Below are 24115 nucleotides of genomic sequence, written 5' to 3'. Positions count from 1 at the left end.
CAGCTTTTGGTTAAAATTATATTCTTAATTGTTTTTCTGTTTTCTATGTCATTGAATTCTGCTCTTATTTTCTAATATTTATATAGCCATGCCCACTTTCTTTTAAAACAACTTATAAGCAATAAAATTCCATTTTTGTCTTGTGTATGGTTTTGTGAGTTTTGAGAAATTCATAGAGTTGTGTTAACTATTGCCATGATTACCACACACAACCATCCTCTCACCTGATCCATTTCCCCTACATTTCCACATTGTGTTCATACACATCATGCTCCCCTAACCCCTGGTGACCACTGATTTTTCTTTTTCTGTCTCCATAGCTTTGCTTTTTCCAGAATGTCATATAAGTGAGGCCCTCTGGTATATAATACAATGAGTCTGACTTCTTTCACTAAGCATAATGTCTTTTTTTCATTCTTTTTGCTGTTGTTCATTCTTTTTTATTACTGAGATAAACTCTGTTGTAACAGTTTGTTTGCCAGTTACTCATTCAAGGATATTTTGATTATTTCCAGTTTTGACAGTTATGAATAGCTCTTATAGATATTCATGCATAGGTGTTTGTGTGATCAAGAGTTTTAATTTCTCTAGGGCAACACTTTGGATAAAGTCTGCTGGACCATGTTATAAGTGCAAGCTTAACTTTATAAAATTGCATTACCCTTAGCAATATATGAGATAGCCAATTTCTTCTCTTCATCACCAGTTCTTGGAATTATTGGTTTAAAAAAAAAAATGTTATTATAGCCATTCTAATAGATTTATCATGGTATCCCGGTTTGTTTTAATTTGTATTTTCCTATCAACAGCTGATGTTGAGCCTTATTTCATGTGGTTGTTTGCCTTTCATATATTTTCTTTGTTGAAGTGTTTGTTCAAATATTTTGCTCATTTAAAAAACTAAATTTTTCTTATTTTGGAGTTTAGAGAATTCTTTAAATATTCTGGATATTAGAACTGTGTTGGATATGTGATTATGAATACTTTCTCCATGCCTGTAACTTGTGTTTTCATTCCCTTCACAATGTCTTTCCCAAAGTGGAAGTTTTAAATTTTGATGATGTCCAATAGACCAAATTTTTCTTTTGTGTTTTATATACAAGAAATATAGATATTGCCTAACAAGTTGTCAAGGATTTTCTTCTGTTTTTTTCCTAAAAGTTTTAGTTTTATATTTAGGTCTGTGATACATTTTGAATTAATTCTCATATGAGTTTTGTGATACAAGTTGAGATTAATTTCTTTGTGTATAGATGCCCAGTTACTTTATGAATTCCTTGTTAGATAATTTTTCTCTATTGAATTGTCTTTATGCTGTTGTAAAAAAATTAGTTGACCATGTTTGTGTAGATCTATATCTAGACTCTATTCTGATCCATTGATCTGTGTATCTGTTATTTTGCCAGTACCATATTATCTTGATTACTGTAAACGTAAGTCTTAAAACCATATAGCATAAGTTCTCCAAATCTGTCTTCTTTTTCAAAAGTGCTTTGATAATTCTAGTTCCTTTGACCTCACATAAATATTAAAATCAGCTTATTTATATCTATACAATCTTACTGAGAGGTAGGCTAGAATTGTATTAAGTCTGGAGATCCATCTGGGGGAAAATCAACATCTTAATGGCTTCCCAGGTGGTACAGTGGTAAAGAATCCGCCTGCCAATGCAGGAGAGGCAGGTTCGATCCCTGGGTCAGAAATATCCCCTGGAGAGGGAAATGAAAACACACTCCGGTATTCTTGTCTGGCAAATCACGTGGACAGAAGAACCCAGGTGGGCTACAGAGTTGGACATGACTTAGTGACTGAGCCTGTACGTACGACATCTTAAGAAAATTGAGTCTTTCAAGCCATAAACATAATTGTTGGTTAGTCACTAAGTCAAGTTTGACTCTTTTGAGACCCCATGGATTGTAGTCCACCTGGGTTCTTCTGTCCACGGGATTTGCCAGACAAGAATACTGGAGTGGGTTGCCATTTCCTTCTCCAGGGGATCTTCCCAACCCAGGGACTGAACCTGCATCTCCTGCCTTGGGAGGCAAATTCTTTACCACTGAGCCACCAAGGAAGCCCTATGAACATATTATACCTCTCCATTTATTTAGGCTTTTGTTGCTTTCTTTCATCAGTGTTTATAGTTTTAGCATACAAATCCTGTATGTTTTGTTTAGATCTACACCCAAATATTTCATGTTTTTTCTTTGAGTTATTGTAAATAATTGTGGTTCTAATTTTTTTTTTTTTCAAATTTTAGGTTCCAATTATTCATTGCCATCATCTAGAACTATTTCTGTTTTTTATATAGTGGGCTTGGATCCTGCAATCTTATGAAGCCATTAATTAATTTAAGAATTCCTCCATTGTGTTTGTTTTCAATTTCACTAATTTCTATTCTTATTATTTCCTTCTGCTTGTTTTGGGCTTATTTATTTATTTATTTATTTTTGTTTGTTTGTCTTTTTTTTTGTTTGTTTTGTTTGTTTGTTTGTTTGTTTTGGGTTTAGTCTGCTCCTCGTTGTTTAGTTTCTCAAGTTGGAAGCTTAGTTCTTGATTTGAGACCATTCTTTGTTTTCTAATTTAATCGTTCAATCCTTTAGCTGTCTTCCTCAGTTTTTGATATGCTATTCTTTGATTTTCTTTCAGCTCAAAATATTTCCTATTTTTTCTTGAGACATCCTCTTTAACTCATGGGTTGCTGGAATTGGTTTGTTTCATTTCCAAATATTTTGGAATTTTCCTGTCACTGATTCATTGTTTAATTCCCTTATGGACAGAGAACACACTCTGTATAATTCTAATTATTTTAAATTTGTTAAGATTTGCTTTATGATCCAGGACATGATCTATCTTGTGAATGTTCCCTTGAAAAGAATGTGCATTCACTGTTGTTGGGTCAAGTATTCAAGCAGGTTAACATTGTTGTTCAAGTCTTCCATAGCCTTCCTGATTTTTCTCTACTTCTTTTATCTATTACTGTAAGAGGAATGCCAAAGTCCTCAAGAATGATTGTGATTTAGAGTTCTCAGTTCTTTTTTCCCCAGTACTGTCTTCTGATCTCTATGGTTTCTGATGAGAAATAAGCAGTTATTTGAATCATTGCTTCCTTGTATATGTAATATGTCATTTTTCTCTATCTGCAAGATAACATTTTCAGCAACTTTATTATAATGTGTCTGGAGATGGGCATGGTTTTCTTTGAGATTATACTGTTTTGCTCCACCTTTTAAACTATAAATTTCTGTTTTTCACTACATCTAGGAAGTTTTTAGTCATTATTTCTTCACATTTATGTTTCTGTATCAATGTCTTTCTTTCCTCTGTCAAGGACTCCAGTGATGCAAATGTTAGACTTTTGATGTTGTACACAGGCCCCTGAGGCTCAGTTCATTTTTTTCCTCTCTGTTGTTTATATTGGATCATTTCTATTAATCTGTCTTTAAGTTCACCGACCCTCTTCTGTCATTGTTGTTGAGCCCACATCGATGTTCCTATAAATGCCCTTCCATCTCTCCCCCATGAAGGACAGAAAGTGGAACAATGAGCATGAATCTCAATAGTAACATGGAAAGCTATTTGCAGGTACTTTGGTACCTGACTCTTGTTGCTCTTTGCCAACAAACAACATGCATGCCAAAATGACTGTGGGGAAGAATGGAAGCTCAACATTTTGCAGCTAATTAAGCACGTGTGCGCGCACACACACACACACCCCTGATGGGTTGCCACATCTCTGAGCCCACACTCTGAGCTGGCTCTTTGCTCCAGGTGGCTGCATGGGCTGACACCAGACACAAACTGCCCCTGTGCCTGCTTTCATCTTCCTCTCAGTCCATCCAGGCAGCTGCCATCATTCCTGTGAGAAGGATGGGCAAGTGGGTTTACCCTAGCCATCCCTGCCTACAAACAATCTGTCAGAAGTTGTCCAGTTTCTTTCCCCCACGTGATTTCTTCTTAAAATAAAGTAAAGCTTATCCCATCAGAATCTGTTTAATCTTCTGGATCACTTTTATGACTAGCAGAAAGAACTTTCTCTGTTTGTGGGAAAAAGTGAACAAGTCTTAAGTCTTATTCGAAGAGCTGTCTTTCTAACCTGGGAGTTCAGAAATCTGTCATTTAATCTTGGTCTTCCTGATAATAATGGTCCTTCAAGCAAGATCAGATATCTCACTCTGGATGACCGCTATTGAGATTCAGACATAGTTTGCTCAATCAGATTTACTTTCTACCTTTGAGAGTTTGTAAGTGAAGTAGAGGAGGGAGTTAATATTGTTGAGCATACACCAATTATTAGGTGTTATTCTTTGTAATTTATTCACTTATTTAATTACATATTTGATTTTACACATTTCATTCGATTATTAATTCTTCAAAATAGGCACAGTATTATCCATATTTTACACATGAAGAGGCTGAGGTGCAATGTAAGTCTTCATCGGTTAATCAGAGACAAAGCCGGAATTAAAATGTGCCTGGCTCTAGAACACCTGCCTTTTCTTCTACATGCATCTTTTGGATTAGTTGATATTTTCGGAGATGTTTTTAGACTCTATGACACTGAGGGAAACACATGAAGTTTGTCTCAACTTGTGTGCTAAAAGCTGTGACTCAGATGGATCCTAAACCATTGTTTGCAAAGATTGTCAGAGTTCTCGCACCTTAAAGAGAAGTCCTATGATCAGATAACCTGCCTTTGCTCAGATACGTGCAATTAAGTGGAGCTGCAATAAAAATCCAAGAGAGAACAAGTGGAAACAGCCCGTCTGTACTCATGGAGTTGCTGAGCTGGTCCAATGATCATTATATATCTGCATAATGTATTCAAATACCCCAAGCGTTGAGTGTTTCTAAATTCCAGGCTCTCTTTTTGCAGGTTAGTTGTATTCCTTACAGAAGCCCTGGAATGTAGGTTTTCTTTCCTGCGTTCACAGCTAATAAGTAGCAGAGCCGGGATTCAAGCATGAATTTACTACAAACATTGCATTATTTCCCTTCTACCATGTGAGAGTGTTAGCTACTCAGCCGTGTCCGACTCTGCAACCCCTTGGACTGTAGCCTGCCAGGGTCCTCTGTCCATGGAATTCTCCAGGCCAGAATACTAGAGTGGGTTGCCATTTCCTTCTCCAGGGGATCGTCCCAACGCAGGGACTGAATCCATGTCTCCTGAAATGCAGGCAGATTCTTTACTGCTCAGCCACCAGGGAAGCCCAAGTTTCACTTTGGACTTGGCTTATTGGAGTTGGATGGCAAAACGAGTTAGGAGTCAATGACCAGCTGCATGTTTGAGTTCTGCCACTGGTATAGTGGGGCTGATGAACTCTTCACTGTGATGTTGCGAAAGAGAGTGAGATAGCCTGTGTAATTCTGTGAGATGAGCTTGTTAAAGGCTGGGTTCATCGACCAGTTTGATTTCGGGGTTCAAACGGATGCAGTAGGAGAAAAGCTAAACAGAATCCTGAGCTAAAGTATGACCAGTGGCTTCCCAATTCTAAAGATATTTGTAAAAAATGAAGTCATCTATAGTAAAGAATTTAAGATATTTAAATATCTGTATTGAAAAACACCATATTCTTTTTTAAAAAAATATCTATCTTTGGCTGTGCTGGGTCTTTGTTTCTTTGCTCTAGTTGCATGCATGGGCTTCTCTTGTTGCAGAATACAGGCTCCAGGCACATAGACTTCAGTAGTTGCAATTCCAGGCTCTAGAACACAGGATCAGAGGTTGTGTGCACGGATTTAGTTGCTTTGCATCATGTGGGATGTTCCCAGAATAGGGATCCAACCCATGTCTCTTGGATTGGCAGGCAAGTTCTTTACCACTGAGCCATCAGAGAAGTCCAATACCTTGATCTCTAGAGCATAAACTCGGATGCTAGATCTTTTGACTCCAGTTTGACTGGTTGCCAGATGAATAAGCTCCGGTAAATTACTTAACCTCATCAACTCGCAGTTTCATTGTCTGGGGGTTAGGGGCAAAAATAATCATAGCAGACATTAGATGAGGCAACACATGCAAAGGGTTAGCTCAGTGACTGGACCAGAGTAGGTCCTCTCTAAAGGTTGTTTATTTCTCAAGCAGCAGGAGAGAGCGGTGAGAGGGTCAGGGTCTTTGCAGGTTGCCAAGATAGGGCTGAAGAAGAGGGGTGGCAGCTTGCTCTTCTTCTTTTTTCTAATTGTAGGATAGTTGCTTTGCACCTTGCTTTTCTTGCTTCCACTGCCCTGTCATAAAATGATTTTCTTGGGCAACTTTATTTGGTGATGACATTTCTGCCAAGGCCCTTTCCCATCCCAGCTTCCAGGTGGTGGGTACCAAGTTTGATCAAATATTCATTTATTAAGTGCTTACTACATGCTTGCCAGCGGGCATTATTCAGGACACACACACAGTACTAAGACATGGACTTCCCTGATGGCCCAGACGTTAAGGAGTGTGCCTGTAACTCAGGAGACCCTGGTTCAATCCCTGGGTTGGGAAGATCCTCTGGAGAAGGAAATGGCAAACCACTCCAGTATTCTTGCCTGGAAAATCCAATGGATGGAGGAGCCTGGCAGGCTACAGTCCATGGGGTCACAAAGAGTCGGACAGGACTGAGTGACTTCACTTCTACATGCTTGCCAGTGGGCACAATGCAGGACACACACACACACACACACACACTCACACACACACACACATATACACACACACTCACACAGAATTAAGACATGCTCTTAAGTGAATGTCTGTGCGGCAGGACATGAATCATACACATGAAAATCTGGAGAAAATACTTTCAGTAACAGCTATCTTTGTACTTGCATGATGGGGTACAACAGTCAACAATTTCTGTAACAGTTTACCGAGGGCATTGTGGTAAAGCGGTCTGCCCTGCAGGGCACCCAGGCATTTTTCTTTGATTTAGTGGTGCGTGGTTATAATGACAAATAGCAGATTGACTTTCTGTGGGTTTAAGTATTGTTTTTTTTAAATTCTCAGAAGACAGCGCATTTCCTTATTGCCTGCTCCTGGGGAGAACGCTTCCTGTGCCTTCAGCATTCACCCTTAGTGCTCCAGGGTCATTATGGCCTCCAGTGGGAAGAGAAAGACAGCGATGTATCGTATAAAGTCGTTCAGTAAGGTGAAGAAAAGCAAGTCCAGGGTAGAAGAGCAGAGTGCAAGGGGTGGGGGAAGACTACCAGGTTAGACTGGTGTGGTCAGGAAAACTCTCTTGATATATGAGTTTATATATATACACATATTTATGGCTATATGTCAGGTAAAAAGCAGTAATTCATATTTATTAAGTAATAGCTTGGTACAGGGCACTCTGTTGAGGTGATGTCACTGTGTAATAGAGCTTTAGAGAAGGTGCATTTGGTAGAAAACTAAGGACCGGATTGTAGAATTGTGAATAGTCCCAGCTGGGTGTTCATGGGAAGCCCATGTCTTTTTTTTTTTTTTTTTTTTTTTTGGCTTCACCGCAGGGCATGAGGAATCTTATTTCCCTCACCAGGGATCAAACCCATGCCCACTGACGTGGAAGCACAAGCCTTAACCACTGGACCGCCAGGAAGTCCCAGGAAGCCCACATCTTAGCACTGTAAGTCCTGCCTAGTGTCTAGAAGAGTCATGAGCACATACTAGGCACTCAGTCAATGCTTAATTCAGCCTGGCTGCAATCTGAAAGGAATCTTGGCTGTTTTGGAGATCGCATATAGATGTCCTGGATGTGTTAACTTCCACCAGCTCCAGAGAACCTCTATTTTGCACTCCTTTTAGTTTGCATGGCTTTCAACCCCCAGGAGACCACACTTAGCCATTTATCCTATTGTTATTGAATGAGTCTCTTTATTTTTCAAGTCTATTTTAGCTGTTATTCATGAACTCACTTCTGCTTTCCCATACACATATTCTTTCTCCGTTAATTTTCAACTTATCTGAGTCTTTAAAGTGTTTCTTGCAGGCAACATACAGTTGGGCCTTGCTTTTTAAAAATCCATTCTTCCAATATCTTCCCTTTAATGGGAGCTAGGTTAATAATCTATTAACCTTTAATGCAATTATTGATACTGCATTTAATTCTGCCGCTTTATTTTTTGTCTTTAAAAAAATCTCTTCTACTTCTTATTCCTCTGTAAGACACATTGATAGCTCATGATTCAGCCAGACATTTGGCCAGGGTTTTTACACAGAATTTAGGGTTTCCCCTCTGTTTTTTCCCCTCTCTGTTTTCCCCTTTCCCAAGATTTCCCTTTCAATTTTAGCAGCTATGTTTGCCCCAAACTCTGTTCTCTGGTTCTTCAGTCCTGAAAGACTGGGTTTCTATTGGAGTTTTGGCTGCTCAGACAGTAAAGAATCTGCCTGCATTGCGGCAGACTAGCGTTTGACCCCTGGGTCAGGTAGATCCCCTAGAGAAGGAAATGGCAATTCACTCCAGGATTCTTGCCTGGAAAAACCCTTGAACAGAGAAGCAACTGTTCAATTGGCCTTAAGGCTAAAAGCTGTAAATAGACAGCTCACCCTATGCCATTACTTTCTTCTAAGTTTCAGAACTCCTCCAAAATCTTCTTCCTTTTGTCTACTTTTCAGTATTTTCAGGTACACGCATGCGTGCGTACTTAGGTGCTCAGTTGTGTCTGACTCTTTGTGACCCTCTGGACTGTAGCCCACCAGGCTCCAGAGTCAAAGCTATGGTTTTTCCAGTAGTCATGTACAGATGTGAGAGCTGGACCATAAACAAGATGATAAAGAAGGCTGAGTGCTGAAGAATTGATGCTTTCAAACTGCGATGCTGGAGAGGACTCTTGAGAGTACTTTGGACTGCAATTAGATCAAACCAGTCAATCCTAAAGGAAATCAACCCTGAATACTCATTGGAAGCAGTGATGCTAAAGCTGAAGCTCCAATGCTTTGGCCATCTGATGCAAAGAGACGACTCTTTGGAAAAAACCCTGATGCTGGGAAAGATTGAGGGCAGGAGGAGAAGGGGACAACAAAGGATAAGATGAATGGATGGCATCATCCACTCAATGGCCATGAGTTTGAGCAAGCTCTGGGAGATGGTGAAGAACAGGAAAGCCTGGCGTGTTGCAGTCCATGGGGTCACAAAAAGTCAGACATGACTAAGCAACTGAAAAACAACTATATATATATATAAAATTTTCCGGAGTTGATATTTTTATCTTTGGGAGGGTCAAGTCTGGTCAGAGCTTACCGGTCTTATCAGATGTAGAAGAACTCTTTGTGATTCTTTTGCATTCTTATTGAATCTAGTTGTCTGTTCTGTCTTTAATGGTTAAGATTCTCTGAAAAATGTCTGGTCTTCTATTGCTTTTTCCTGCTTAAGAAGTTATTTGGCAAACCACTATTCTTAAAGAATGAGTTTTACTATAGGGTGATCAGGCAGGGATTGGCCATTTTATTTCTTTTCAATTCCAAATCTCACTCCCCCCTCTCCAGTCCTGAGTAGATTGAATATTTTTAGGGAACAATCTTCTAATTTCTTACTGTGGGAAATCAGCTTGGTTGCTTGCAAAGCCAAGTTAAAGAAGGGTCTCACCTTTCAGCATTTAGACTTTTAATGAGTCCTTCCATTTTTGGTCCCAGAGCTCTACAATCTCCCAGAATCTCTGGAGAATAAAAATCTTTCCAGTGGGATGATGGAGGTAGTTACCAGACTATACAGGTTGGGGAAGTTGATCTAAGGGTCCAGCTATTTTTCTTATTTAAACTTGCAATCAGTTATTTCACTTTTATTTTTTGTTTTGAATATTTTTATACATTTACTTGACTGCATAGGGGTTTGGCTGTGGCACACAGTATGGCATGAGGGCCCTTGAATTGTGGCACATGGGCTTAGTTGCCTTGTGACATGTGGGATCTTAGCTTCCCCACCAGGGACGGGGCGCCTTTGGATTCTTAACCACTGGACCACCAGGGGAGTCCCAATTTTTTCACTTTTAGCTCCAGCTTGTTATCCCTGGATTCAGAGTCTGCTGGCGACGTCAAGGTTTTGGGCTTTGCTGGAGTTATATTCAACCTGGAAAAACTCTTGTTGGCTCCCACAGCCCCTCTGCCATCCCCAGGCAGTCTTGTTTTTGCTTTTCCCTTCTGCTAATTCAGTTACCATCTATCCTACTTCTGTCTGCCGTGCGGTTACTGAAATACGGTCTATCATGGTCTCTACTCACGGAGTCTACGTCCTTCTGTGTTTCCGCTTCTTTATTCCTTTTTACTTTCATTTGGGTGGAGCTTTGGGAGGAAGGATAGTGTATGTTCTCTCTTTCCTTATTAATGAAAATGAATAACCTATAAAGGACCGACTTGAGGAGAAAATATAGCATCTCTATATTTTTTTCTATATTGTCTTTATAAAGACAGATTTACTTCTCTCTTTATTCCCCTGGAGAAGGGAAAAACTACCCACTCCATTATCCTGGCCTGGAGAATTCCACAGACTGTATAGTCCATGGGGTAGCAAATTGTCAGACATGACTGAGCAACTTTCACTTTTCTCTTTATTGCATGAGGTTGAAATCTTAATCGAGAAAAACAGGATAAGTTACTCTTCAGCAAGAGAGTCAGGTGGAAGATGGTGGTGTTTATACATCACTTACAATCAGAGCCATAAGCCAAAACTTTTTGAACATAAAAGATAGGTTTGTGTTTTTTATCTTTTTAATAGACATTATCTTGTAATAACTTTAAAAAAAATTGGAGTATAATTGCTTTACAAAGCTGTGTTGGTTTCTGCCATACAACAACGTGTATACATAAGTATACATATGTAGGTTTTTTAAAAGAAAATTTTCACACTTTCTTTAGTGGTGGTACTCATTTTTTTAAAAAAATAAAATTTTACTTGCATCTCAATATATAAAACAGAAAAAAGCTGTAATTTTTTTCCCTACAGGCATTTAAATTTTTTCTTTTATAAAACACCCGAACTCCTTCCAAGACCTTTAGGACTCCCCAGAACACAGATGGAAAGCCAGGGCTTTAGTAGTGATATTTTATACTGCTTTGGCCCAACCATCTCTCTGGTGTAAGTGCTTTGAGGATGTCAAGAAGCAACGCTAATGTTAATTAAACTTTATTGAGTACTCATTGTGTTTGGGGTGTATCTTATGCTTTATACACAGTATCTCATTTAATTTTCATTATGATGCTCTGAAGAGGCGTCATGATTATTCCCACTTTGTAGGTGAGGAAATGGAGGCCTAGAGAGAGTAAGTCCTTGTTCGCGGGTACACAGCTAGGAAGTGGAAGAGCTGGGATTCAAACCCAGGTCTGTTCAGCTTGGAGCCCACTCAACGTGACGCTGGGCGTGATCTGGTGGGCTTCGGCCCCCAGGAGCACCTAGAACCCTCCCTGGGGGCTGCTGCACACACTACCAGTTTGTGACAAAAAATACAGTGATGAAATAGGTTACAACAAAAAGCAATGCCTGTCTCTCGTCCTCAGGCAAGGCCAGCTCCCAGACACCCCGCCCTATTCTGCATCAGACTCCTGCTCTCCTCCACAGGACAAAGGTGAGTGGGACACACCTCCCTCTCACTTGTCTTGCCCTTCTCTTCTCTTGGGCCCTGCGTGGTGAGAAAGAGAGGCGTCCCTCACTTGCGTGTTCCCCCAGGTGCGTGCTGTCCGAGCCTGACACCTGCAGCCCGGGGGACCCCGGCTGCCCTCCTCACTTCGGCAAATGCACCTGGGATCCTGCCTGCACACCAATCGCACGCCTCGTCTGAAGTGAGCAACTCCGGCCATCCCCACAGCGCCTTTCACAACTGCTACCCAGACGCCAGTCACCTCGTGAGCCCGCTGGACCAGTCTGGGGCAATTGGTTGTTCTTACCATCAGCAGCCTCTGTGCCACAGTCCTGGGTAAAGGGCTAGATCCTTAGTTTACTTGTTTGTCTTCTTTTTTACAATTATTTTTAAATTAACTTTTGAAAGTTTGTTTATTTTTTAATTGAAGCATAATTGCTTTGCAGAAGGGGGTTGATTTCTTACATTACCATATGTAAAGTAGACAGAATTTGCTCTACGATTCAGGGAACTCACACCGGGACTCTAGAGGGCTGGGGTGGGGAGGGAGGTAGAGGGGACATATGTATACCTATGGCTGATTCATGTTGATATTTGTAGATGCTTCGTTTTGAAAGTCCAGCCAGCCCCTCACCCCAGTACTGGTAGAATGAACTGTATAGTTCTTTCCAGAAGATGGCAGTGTTGAGACATGTATCAGATACCCAGTACGCTTGGCTTTAGACAAGTTTTTAAATAACAATCCACCGAACCCAAGGTCCTCATGTGATGGAAAGCCAAAATGTCAGAAATGTAGAGGATATTCTGGGTGAATGAGAAAGCACTCTGAGTTTGCAGCCTCAGCTAGACCACTCAAGTAATTTGTGCATGAACTCTCTGAAACTCATGTGTCAACTGTCTTTCAATCAGTATTCACGTGTCAATCAATATTCTTTCTTTCTCGTTCCCTTCCATTCCTCCTTCCCTCTCTCTCATTCCTTCCTCTGGAGCTAGAGGATGATCAAAAGAGTAAAGGCCATCAAATATTGTGACAAAATTCTACATGAAAAACAGTTTCAGGTGTAAAATGTACACTTAAATTTTAAGTATCTTCTGTCTTCTGTCTTGGTTTCTGCCTTTGGAAATGTTGTCAGTTTATTTTTTTCAAACATATGAATCCCAGATCCACTGGATAATGGAAAACTGAATTCAGGCTAGTAGAGCTCATGGAATAGGAGCTTGCTCCATCCACTCCATGTATCAACCCTGTATTACAGACTCCAGGATGCAAGAAACTTTAACTAGAATTAGTCTTAGGAAGGTCAAGAGCAGAGTCCTGGGAAATTTAATTTGATTTAATGTGACATGGAGAGCAAAGAAAAATCCTAACCTTATTTCGGGTTCTTGATTTTAGAGTCTCATTGCCTCCAACCAAGAAGAGAAAGTGCACGCAGGGGCTGGAGGACTCCGGGGACCGTCACGTGTGGACCCACCACTCCAGACCCAGTGAGCCAACCCGGGGCCCCTTGCTGCCATTAAATAAGGGATTTTTACCAGCCTTGGAGTAGGCCTAAAAATCACTTTCTCTCTCATAGAAGGGCGATGATATGCTCTGGGGGTGTATTTCTTCCTTCTATTTTCATAATTGTATTAATTTATATTTTGGCAGTGCTGGGTCTTCGTTAAAAGCTGCGCGGGCTTTTCTCTCGTGGTGAGCAGGGGCTTCTCCTGTTACGGAGCGCAGGCTCCAGGGTGCTTGGGCCTCAGTAGTTGTGGCTCCTGGACGCTAGACCACAGCTTTAGCAGTTGTGGCTCATGGGCTTAATTGCTCCACGTCATGGGGGATCTTCCTGGACCAGGGATGGAACCTGGGTCTCCCGAATTGGCAGGCGGAGTCTTTACCACTGAGCCACCAGGGAAATCCTATTTTTTTTCCTTCTGGATGTAATGTTTCATGCAGTCTTAGGTGGGGTCATACAGGTGCTCCTGGGGAAAGATGCCACTGTCTCTCTCTGGCAGAGATGAAATGCTGTCCTTTCAGTTTTAGGGGCAGTTGTGTCTTGGAGGATGCAGGCTCCAGGCCTGGGGAGGCCGTGCAGTGTGGCAGCACCCGCAGAGCCTGCTCTTGTGCTCAGGGCTTCGTTCCGCGCAATCCTTCTCAACACGGACATGCACACAGATAACACAGGGATCTTAGTAACATGCAGATGCTCAGGTCCAGTGCGTGTGAGGTGTGGGCTGAAATTCTGCATTCCTAACAAGCTCCTGGGCGATGCTGATGCTGCTGGCTCATGGAAGGGAAATTACTGGGAGAAGCGGGACTTGAGAGGATTTCTCCAGGGGAGCAAGAAGGTAGAGAGATGAGCTTCCTTAGCACTTGCTTCCAATGAGCAGATTCCCAGTAGATCTTTGACATTTTGTAAAATCCCCTGGAGAAGGGCATGGCAAGCCACTCCAATATTCTTGCTTGGGAATTGCCATGGACAGAGGAGCCTGGAGGGCTACAGTCCGTGGGGGTCGCAAAAGAGTTGGACACAACCGAGCGACTAAAACAACAACAAAAATCATTTTAGAAGTCCTTTAACCAGGTTATATGATGCCCAAGTGGTTAGCCCACCTCATTCTTTGTCTTACATATCATATGACACATCATCGTTTTTTTTGACACATCATGTTTTGAGCTTAGGGACCTGACCAAGTTGAGAACAAGCTGAAGTTTTTGAGCCTGAAGCCTTGAACTTCTGAATTTCGGGAGTAAGTGCTATGACACTCATTTGGGGCAAGGATACTATTCCATGCCAATCTTACCACCCACTGTAAATAATGAACGTCGGCAGTGGGGACAGTGCCCCCAGTTCAGGATACCCAGTCACGTCTCTTTTATTCCTAATCATCAGTTTAGCCAGAAGTCCAAGATTTTCCTCTTAAGGCTCCCCTGCAACGATTGTCCCCACACTCCAGAGGTTTATGTTGCCCAGACAGGAGGCGCCCGTGGCCTTCTCATCCGCTCAGGTGAGAAAACCGCTGCCTTTGCCTTTTACAGCCACATGATGAGAGTTGGCCCTCTGTGTCCCGTGGAGCCTGCTGATTTGTTCAGGGACATCTGGCCTCAGCTCCATCGTGGGCTGTGGGAATCCTTCACTGGATGATGACTTCCCTTGGCCAAGTCCCATACATCATCACTCCCTGGACGTGCTGTGGTAGTACCCGGGCATCCGGGTATCATATAAACCAACCCTCTGCTTACTTGTCTTTTGCATGGTCCCATCATGGCCAGCAGCTGCCTTGGTTTTTCTTATTCAACCTTAAAACACAGAACGCTAATTAAAGCCTTGTTTCTGAATAATATAGAGCTCTCCATCCACCTTCCTATGCACGGTTACTCTAATTTCTTCAAGGATCCTTGCATACTGCCTGCTGCTTGTTTATGCTTCTTAAACACAAAAAGCTGAGTAAATTTCTAGCCAGATGAGGGGACCATCTGTTCACTCTCCCACAGATGCACCAGCTCACTGAGAGTACTTTGGGTAAGTCACCCAAACCTTCCAAGAGCTTTCTCATAAGCTAGATCGCTACTCAAATTCTCCTGGCCATTTCAGAAGTATGCTCCACCCTGTGACGATGGTCTGCAGCCTGTCCCTAGGGAGGGCATTGATGTGTCACTCTCTCTCTAGAGAATAGTCATAGAGAAGTAAGTGAACTGTCCCAGCACATCAGAAATCTTGCATTCCTTATTTAAATCCTATTCAAAGATCCCTGAAAAGCCTTCAAAGATAATTGGCTCCAGATAGCAATTCCAGAATGAAAAATGAGCAGGTTCCCAGGGGAATTAAAAAAACAAAAACCCACTTAATCCAAATGCTATTGTTTCAGCAGAAGTTTTCCACTGGGGAACTCAGATTTATTGTTGCAGAGATCAAGAGTTTTACAAAGGTCCTGGAGAAATGGCATATGGGGAACGGAAGGAGGAGCTAGTCTTACAGGCAGGATTTTTGATGGGGGAAGATGTCCTAAATCAATCAGTAAGGGTTTTCTGGTGAATTTCTCCTCAGCAGTTCATGTTGGTCAAGGGTTCCAAGATGCCCATTTATTGGGTTCACAATGAAGAATTACTGGGCTGCTGGAGGCAGATGTGAAAACTTGCTTAGAGAGAGAGTAGTTGTTGAGCAGGCTTCTGCCAGCTGGTTCCTGGCCCCACGTGGTCTGGACCCCAAATATGAGAGGATTCCTGGTCCTGTCTGATGAAAATTCTAAATATAAGAGAGTTCATGGCCCTATATGGCTTAAACTTCAAATGCATGAGTGTTTTTTAACCCCAGAGTCATGGTCATTAGTCCACAGAGAAAGAATTTCCAGTGTAGAATCAGGAAAAGTACCTGTCTCGTGTCTCCAGGAATCATGGACTTTTCAAGCCTGACTTTCTTGATTATCAAGTGAGAATCATGATTTCTATTTCACCAAGAGTTTTTTTAAAAAGTGATATAGGGACTTCCCTGGTGGTCCACTGGATGAGACTATACTTCTACTGCAGGTTTGATTGGGAAACTAAGATCCCATTTGCAGCACAGCAAAAAAAAAAAAAAAAAAGTAAAGTAAAAGAAAATATTTTGAAAGACAATCAGATGCAAGCTGTGAGTTTTCTCCCCAAAGTTGAGACTTTGCTGCCTTCACACTTCTGTTTCTCTCTTCTGCTACATTTCTCAAGACTTCCTCAGTGCAGTATGAAAAGAAATGTTGAATCCATCTGTCCCAGGTAACAACTGTGACACTGAAGAAGTGTTTCAGGTCTTTGAACCCCAATTTCTACATTTGTTAAATGGGATTAAGAATCCTTACCTTGTAATCACTTTATAAATCTCTTTGGCTACATCTACTGAAACATATCCAATGGTCCATTGATTCCCCTGCTAGGAATACACCGAACAGAAGTATATACATATGTCCACTAACAGACCCCACAGACATTCATACTAGCGTTAGTTATAATAACCACAAATGGAATACTACATAGCAAGGAAAATGAACAAACTACTATCATTTGCAACAATGATGAATGATCTCATAAGCATTGTTGATTAAAAGAAGCCAATATGTAAGAGTACATATGATGTTACATAATTTCTATAAACTTCTCCATGATATTGGATCAGAATAGTGATTATTCTTGAGCAAGAGAAAGTAGTAGCTAGAAGAGAGCGTGAGTGTGTCTTCTAGAGTGCTGAAAGTATCCTATTTCTTGATCCAGAGGTAGTTACCCAGTATAGCTCATTTTATTAAAAAGTATCAAATTGTGTGCTAATGATCTGTGCACTCTTTCTCATGAACATTATACTTCAATCAGGGCTTCCTGGGTGGTACAAGCAGTAAAGACCCCCCTGCCCCCTGCCTACCCTCCCTACCAGCACCTAGAGGAGCAGAGCTGACATTTGACTGCTTCCCTGCCACCCACTGCCATTCTTGAGTAGGAAAGGGTCTGAGTTAGCAGGCATTCACTCAGGCCCACAACATGATTTCACATCAGACAGAGCCACCATGAAGGCCAAGAAAGAAGTATTTGCTAAAGCTTCTTAGGAATAACTGAGTCACCTGAGAAAAACGAGTCCATGTGATAATGACAGTGCTGGTAATCCTAACCAAAGGCACATTGTTTAAACTCTCACTGGAGACAGACGCTCTGGTAAACACTTCCAGACATGACTCAGCGAAGTCCTTCAACAGTCCTGGGAGGCATCGTATTCTTGCTCACATTTTGCAGGTGAAGCAACTGAAGCCTAGAGATGTTACACCACTTCCTAACTGGCCAGTAAATGCAGAGTTGTGATTCAAACCCAGTTCCATATGGTTCCAAACTCCAAGCTCTTGAGCTTCCTTTATCCTCTCTCCACTGCAGAAGGGAGAAAGAAAAGATGAAAGAGCTAGTTTCTCCCTTTCTTTGAACTTGGTATGAACAGGAGAACCACACAAGGTTTTTTTGTTTGTTTTGAAAAGTTTAAGATAGGTAACTTTTGGAGGAGTGAGGACATGAAGAACTCGGAGCCTTACTGACCTTATATATTCTTAGCTGGGAAAAAGTTCTTCAGGATTTTGAGAAAATCCTTTTCTGAAATGGTTGTATACAAAACTCAAATAATAGGTGTTCTGCTTAGGTGACACATAATAGTGCTATCTCAAGAAACACACAGTTTCTGGGACATTTGGGATACAAAGCAAACATTTGGGATACAAAATAAATAGCTCTGCTATTTATTTAAGAAGCCCTCAATAAAGTATAAAGAAAGACAGAACAGTGAGTGGGCTAAGTACACGTTGTACAGAAGGTGGTGTTATATCCTGACTTGTTGCTTACAGCCATCACCAGTCATTGTGCACACACACTCTTTCCCTTTCACTCTTGATATGAGGCATGAGTGATGGTAGAAAACTCACAGAAAAGGGAAACAGCAAACATCTTAATAGGATTTACATAAAATTTTTCTGTGGTTGAATCATAAGTTTTGGAGGCATACTCAAATTAGACAAACAACTTGCAAGGATTATGCAAAACTAGAAGCTTGCACATGCAAAATTGCTGTTATTGGACCATTTTTGGTATACAAAAGAAGCAGTTTCATATAGTTAATACTAGCTTTTAACAAAGTATTCTCTGCTAATTTATCTTGGTTTTAATATTAGCTTCTCAAAGTGCTTTCACTTGTGTTATGATATTCTCTCTGCTTATGTGTTGTTGCAAGACGGGTAAGACACCTGTTTTAATTTCTGTTTTGCAGTTGGGGGAAGTAAGACACCAAGGGAATAAATAACTTAAAAAAGCTAGACCACAGAATCTTGGTGTCACAAGGGACCTGTAACAAATTAGAATGTATTGGTTGCAAAGAGCAAAAACAAAAAAGCAAAGGACAAAACCAATTAAAAAAAAAAAAAACCCTCAAACTGCCTGATGCAGCAACCAAACTAAAAATCCAAATGAGGGGCTTTATTGACTCCTGTAACCCAAGATTTGGTACTAGGATGCCAGAACTGAAACTTATGCCGCTGGGACTGGGTGTGTTCCTTCTCAACTCCACCTTCTGCTGGACCGGTTCATTTCCAGGCAGGCTTTTCTCTCTTGTCCCACAATGGTGCCAGCAGTTTTGGGGAATGTGTCTTAGATTCAAACCTCATGGAAAAGAGTCAGCATCTTTGAACCCGTCTTCCCTAAAGCACAGAGGCCCATGTTTCTTGGATTGAATTAGGCCATGTATGTACAATTACTGATGCAAATAGTGAATGTTGCAGTTCTATTAATTAAGTCTGGGCTCCCTACCGTTTTCAGGCTGGGAATGGACTTCACTCAAACTGCACCTTTTTGGGCTGGTAATAGAATTCACTAGAACCAGACAGACTGGGAATGAAGAGATGCCATGTCGGAAGTAGAGTAGATAGATAGCGAGGGCGATATTTCCAACAAGTGCTCACCTTGGCACCTTAGAATCACTGGCCCAAGCTGCTCAAATTACAGATGAGGAAACAAACCTAGCCACATGCCCCCTGCTTCCCAACACTTGTGCTTCCCCACAGGTCACTCTGCCTTGTATGTGGACTATGCATTCGCTCCATGCAGCTGTCTGTGAGTCTAGGAAAAACAGCCTCAGAGGGAAGATCTAACATACAAATTTCTTTGCAGTGACAGGTAGGAGTCACAGCATCGAAGTGCAAGACCTCGACAGTGAGAGACAGAACATGATTCTTGCGGACCAGCCTTCTCCTGCTTTGAAGTGGCAGCCATACCGAAGTGTTCCTTGGCATAGCTTATTAAACAGTCAATATGAAAAACTGTAAGTGGCCTTAGGATCCCCTATGGTTGGCTGGGGAGCAAGGCAGTGCTAACTCTTAGGACTAAATCCAAGTATTTGGGCTTTGAGGCTACCTCTGATCAAATGGAATTTGTCAGTGAGAAAGTGTGTCTTACTCCTTATGTTTTGCATTTTAACAATAAACAGTTGGGACATGAGTTTTGGTCTTCAAGAATCCAGATTTGTAATTCTAACTCATAATTTACCCACTAAATGATGGAGGAAGAGGGAATCTTTTTGAGATCAAATGCCCAGTTTAAACTAAAAGCTGGAGAAGGGAGATTTCCCAAATCACTAATGTTTAATCCTGTAGTCAACTAAAAATTTCATAGAATTATTTTGGGGGACATATTAAATTATCTCCCCCAGCATCGATTTTGCAATTCAATACTGTCCGTTTCTTGTCAATGTAGCCTGTAGTGATCATAGCTGAGGGTGGCTTTATATTAAGAGACTGAAATCAAACCATGCAAAATATCCTTAAACTAGAAATTTTTCATCTGATTCTTATGACATTATAGTTTCAAGAAATAAAAGTAGACTTATACACTATTGCTCTTAAAGATCCTTTCAGCCTTCTGTTTATTCCTTAGGATATAATTTACTTACCCAGCTCTTCTAGAATTTTCACTGATTGTAAATGCCTTCTTGAAGCACTAAAGTGTGTTAATGGGTAAAGAATATGATTTTCAATTAATAAATATAATATGAAATGAGAAATGCTGGGCTACAAACTTGGGGATCTTCAAGGTATTTTTCAAACTCCAAATAATTTTTTATTTTTTGTATTTTTATTGGAGTGTAGTTGCTTATAGTTTCAATTGTACAGCAAAGTAAATCAGCTATTCTTATACATATATCCCCTCTTCTTTGGATTTCCTTCCCATTTAAGTCATCACAGAGCATTGACTATAGAGTTCCCTGTGCTATACAGTACGTTCTCATTAGTTATCTATTTTATACATAGTGTCAGTAGTGTATATATGTTAATCCCAATAGCTTTTTAAGAGCAAAACTTATCACTTGGAATTTTATGTTCGATGAACTAGAAGGGAGAAATCTTTTCCTTAAAATCTGAGGAGTTAGACTTTGGGATTCAATGTGTTTAAATGGAGACAAAAAGAAGCAAGTTGCTAGTTGTATCACTGAAATGTCGCAACTTGTATCTTTGCTGTTGTGTGCAATAGAAAAGGAAAAGAAGGATCCAAAGGTCCTGGTTTTGAGTCAGACGTCATTTAATGGTCTGGGGGGAGTTGTTCCTTATAGTATCTTACGTATGAGTACCCAGGTCTGAAACTCACAGGTAAGCACAGTATTTTAATCGAAACCTGTAATGCTTCCTAGTCTGTAATGTATCTGAGTTGATCAACTTTTCAAGGTAACTGTTATCTCTTTTCTTACTTGAGTAGGCTTTTTTAAGTTCATCTGAGCAGTCAATCTGTGCTTCACTGATCTGGAAAAAAAAAGAGGATACATGAGTAGTATCAACTCAAAGATGTAGAGGCAGTTTTATTTTGAATGCTTAGCCATAATTCACTTTCCTTAAGCAAAAAAGATTGGCGGTATTCATCTAGATTAGAACTCAGGAGATCTTGAATTCACTACTCACATCACTGAGACAGAATATCACTTGCCTCTGCTTAGATTAGTAGATCTAACTCGCTACAAAAGCATAATTTTTCTAAATAACCTGAAAGTTATAAAGTTAGGGGATTAAAATTTTATTACATTTTTTGAATGATATTTACAACTTGTGTTAAAAGACCTTTAAAAAGGCCAGTTTAGTTGATTTTATAATTAACTTTTGATATCAAAAGCAGAATCGCTACTCTTAGGTAAATAGAATAGTTTTTATAATCAGACATTTTTTTAAGATTCAGAATACTCTTCAACTGTATAATTTTTATGGGTTGATATAGTGTCTGCTTACAGCTGTCTTTAAATTTCAGGCTAATGCTCACATCTGAGCTGCAAATCTTACCTTTTTTCTTCAGAGTTTTTGACAGTGAAACATAGAAGATCACACACGAAAATATTTCCTTTGCTTTTTTTTTCCTTAATCAAAACTGTTCTTACTACCCTCTGTAGTAAAATCTATACAATTCAATCCATCTAGCCTTTTGACAAGCAAATTACAGAAACCTGAGTCAATATAAAGTCCCAGATGCCTTAAAATACCTGCTTTTTATCAAACCTTCATTCAATGGATTTTCCCATTGCTGCTGGAGGGCCCTGTGATTGTGGGGCCTTTGATCAGTCCGTGCTCCCGTTGTCGCTCAGTCCTGTCTGACTCTTTGCGATGCCATGAGCCCCCCAGGCTCCTCTGTCCATGGAGTTTTCCGGGCAAGAATACTGGAGTGAGTCACCACCTCCTCCTCCAGGCGATCGTCCCAACCTGGGGACAGAACCCATGTCTCCTACGTCTCCTGCATTGGCAGGCAGTCTTTACCACTGTGCCACCTGAGAAGACTTTGAGGCTAATCAGTGACCTAGTGACTTGAGCCATTGGTGAGCTGCTTAGCATGCCAAGAACGTGAACACTCTTTTCCCAAGAGACCCATTCATAGTTCTGTCACTGAAATTAGAAAAAAATGTAGAAAGTCTGTGTTGTTCATTAAATGGCAGCCATCCAGACTGAGATCCCAGGAAGCAAAGATCCACACAGTAGCAGAGAGCGAGCAAAGCAGGAAGTACTGTCATCTCTGTGTCACTGTAGGAAGGCGTGCTTTTCCTGAGGAACATTTAGGAAACTTGATGCATTAAAAATTATGTTCCATATCTACAATGCACACAGAAAAAATTACCAAAATTTTCAACTTTTATGTTCTCTTTCCTACTTGATAATGTTGCATGTTTCATAGGTTTTATTTTTGATATGACAACTTCAAAGAAAATAGGTTTCATTTTTATTAACATTAAAAAGTATTTAATCACGCATAGGGGCAATGCAAGGACTTCCCAGGTAGTGGTAGTGGTAGTGGTAAAGAACCCACCCATGGGACATAAGAGATGTGCAATTGATCCCTGGGTTGGGAAGATCCCCTGGTGGAGGACATGGCAACCCACTCCAGTATCCTTGCCTGGGGAATTCCACAGACAGAGGAGCCTGGCGAGCTACAGTCTATAGAGTCGCAAAGAGTCGGACACGACTGCGGCAAGTCAGCATGTACATATACGTAAAGGGTAGCTCTTGGAAATGATTTGATAAAACAAATGAAGCAAGAGTCTGATTAGCTGCCCCACCGTCATCCTATTATTTTTTTCTGCAGAAGTAAACAACATAGTAGGTATTCGGTGCTCTGATCAGATCGGAAGGATAAAAAGGAAATGACCATACTTTAGTGAAAACATGTTTTCAATCAGTAGTTTGACTGACTCTGGTTAATCTGGTTGAAAGCTATTCCTGGTAGTTGTGACCAGTCTGCTTTTTTTTTTTTTTTTTCATATGACTACCAGGAAGCTGATTAGTCATTCATCTGAGGGACTATTTGAGTGTGGTGATGCTGATGAAATGAGAGATTTTTTGTAAGAAGGAAAAAAATGAATTCTATCCCAGATATTTGATATGATAGTAACTTCTCAACTTCTAACTAAGTGTTTCTTCTATGCAAGTCTTTCTATTGTATAGTGGAGTCAAATTAGAAATGTAGGAAACACAAAGCGAAAAGGCAGGCTGAGGAGACAATGATTCCATTTGGCCAGAATTGTACTTCTTTCCCATGAAAAAAAAGGCTGTGAGACAGCCAGCTGTGGTCTAAAATACCATTTTCATTTCCTTGGTTAAAATTAACAAAATTGATTGACTAAATATAGCAAGAGGGCTTCCCTGGTGGCTCAGTTGGTAAAGAGTCTGCCTGCAATGCAGGAGACCTGGATTCGATCCCCTGGAGAAGGGAGTGGCAACCCACTCTAGCATTCTTCCCGGGAGAATTCCATGGACAGAAGAGCCTGGCGGGCTACAGTCCATGGGATTGCAAACTGTCAGACACGACTGAGTGACTAACACTTTCACATTGTTCAGCTATAGCAAAAGATACTTTCCAAAATATATTCTCCCAAAATGTTTGTATAATTAATATTATTCATGAAAGAAAATGTGTAGAAAATATTTGTAAGACTGGTTTCTTGCTTCTACTTTTCGTAGACCCGATGTAGGCTATCGAGTTGTCACAGACAAAGGATTTAATTTTTCACCAGCAGATGAAGCTTTTGTTTGCCAAAAGAAGAACCATTTTCAGATCACCATCCATATTCAAGTTTGGGGAAGTCCAAAATTTATCAAAACACAAATGGGTCTAAAGCCAATAGAAATGTTTTACTTGAAAGCTTTCGGGGTTAAGGTAAGTCTTTTATTTAGTTTCATCTCATTCAGCCAACATTTAGTAAGTGTTCCAGTTGTCTGTTGCTACATAACCATCTACCCTGAAACTTAGCAACTGAAAATGACAACACTCATTGGTTTGGATCAAAAATCTGCTGCTTGGTCAGGGCTTGGCTCTACTCAGGAGTCATTAGCTGGATCCAGTTTGCAAGATGGCTCACTTGAGTGTCTGTCACGTCTGTGCTGGCCATCAGCCCGGAGCTCAAAGAGGGCTGTAGCTCGGAGCCTTGGGCTCTTCTCCACGTAGACCTCTCTGCGGGACAGCTTGTGCTTCCTCACAGCATGGTGGAGGGGGTCTAAGAATAAATACTCCAAGACACAGGAAATAGAAGCTGCGAATTCAGAATCTGGCAGAACATCACTTCAAACCACAGCTTTAAAGTTTTTAGTGTATAAATCT

General features: G+C 40.7%; 1 protein-coding gene across 1 annotated transcript in view; it reads left to right on the top strand.

Moving 5' to 3' along the window:
- The window catches only part of MYRFL (myelin regulatory factor like), a 95504-nt gene that overhangs the window by 7350 nt on the left and 64039 nt on the right, over positions 1-24115 (top strand). The window contains exons 3-7 of the mRNA XM_065935091.1: positions 11444-11511; positions 11613-11859; positions 12917-13008; positions 19166-19316; positions 23479-23674. Coding sequence (XP_065791163.1) covers positions 11444-11511; positions 11613-11859; positions 12917-13008; positions 19166-19316; positions 23479-23674 — 754 coding nt within the window. The remainder of the gene's footprint in view (positions 1-11443; positions 11512-11612; positions 11860-12916; positions 13009-19165; positions 19317-23478; positions 23675-24115) is intronic.

This window comes from Muntiacus reevesi, chromosome 4 (assembly GCF_963930625.1).
Source record: "Muntiacus reevesi chromosome 4, mMunRee1.1, whole genome shotgun sequence".
Taxonomy (NCBI): domain Eukaryota; kingdom Metazoa; phylum Chordata; class Mammalia; order Artiodactyla; family Cervidae; genus Muntiacus; species Muntiacus reevesi.
The sequence above is the reverse complement of the archived record's forward strand: the minus strand, read 5'-3'. Positions and strand labels throughout refer to the sequence as shown.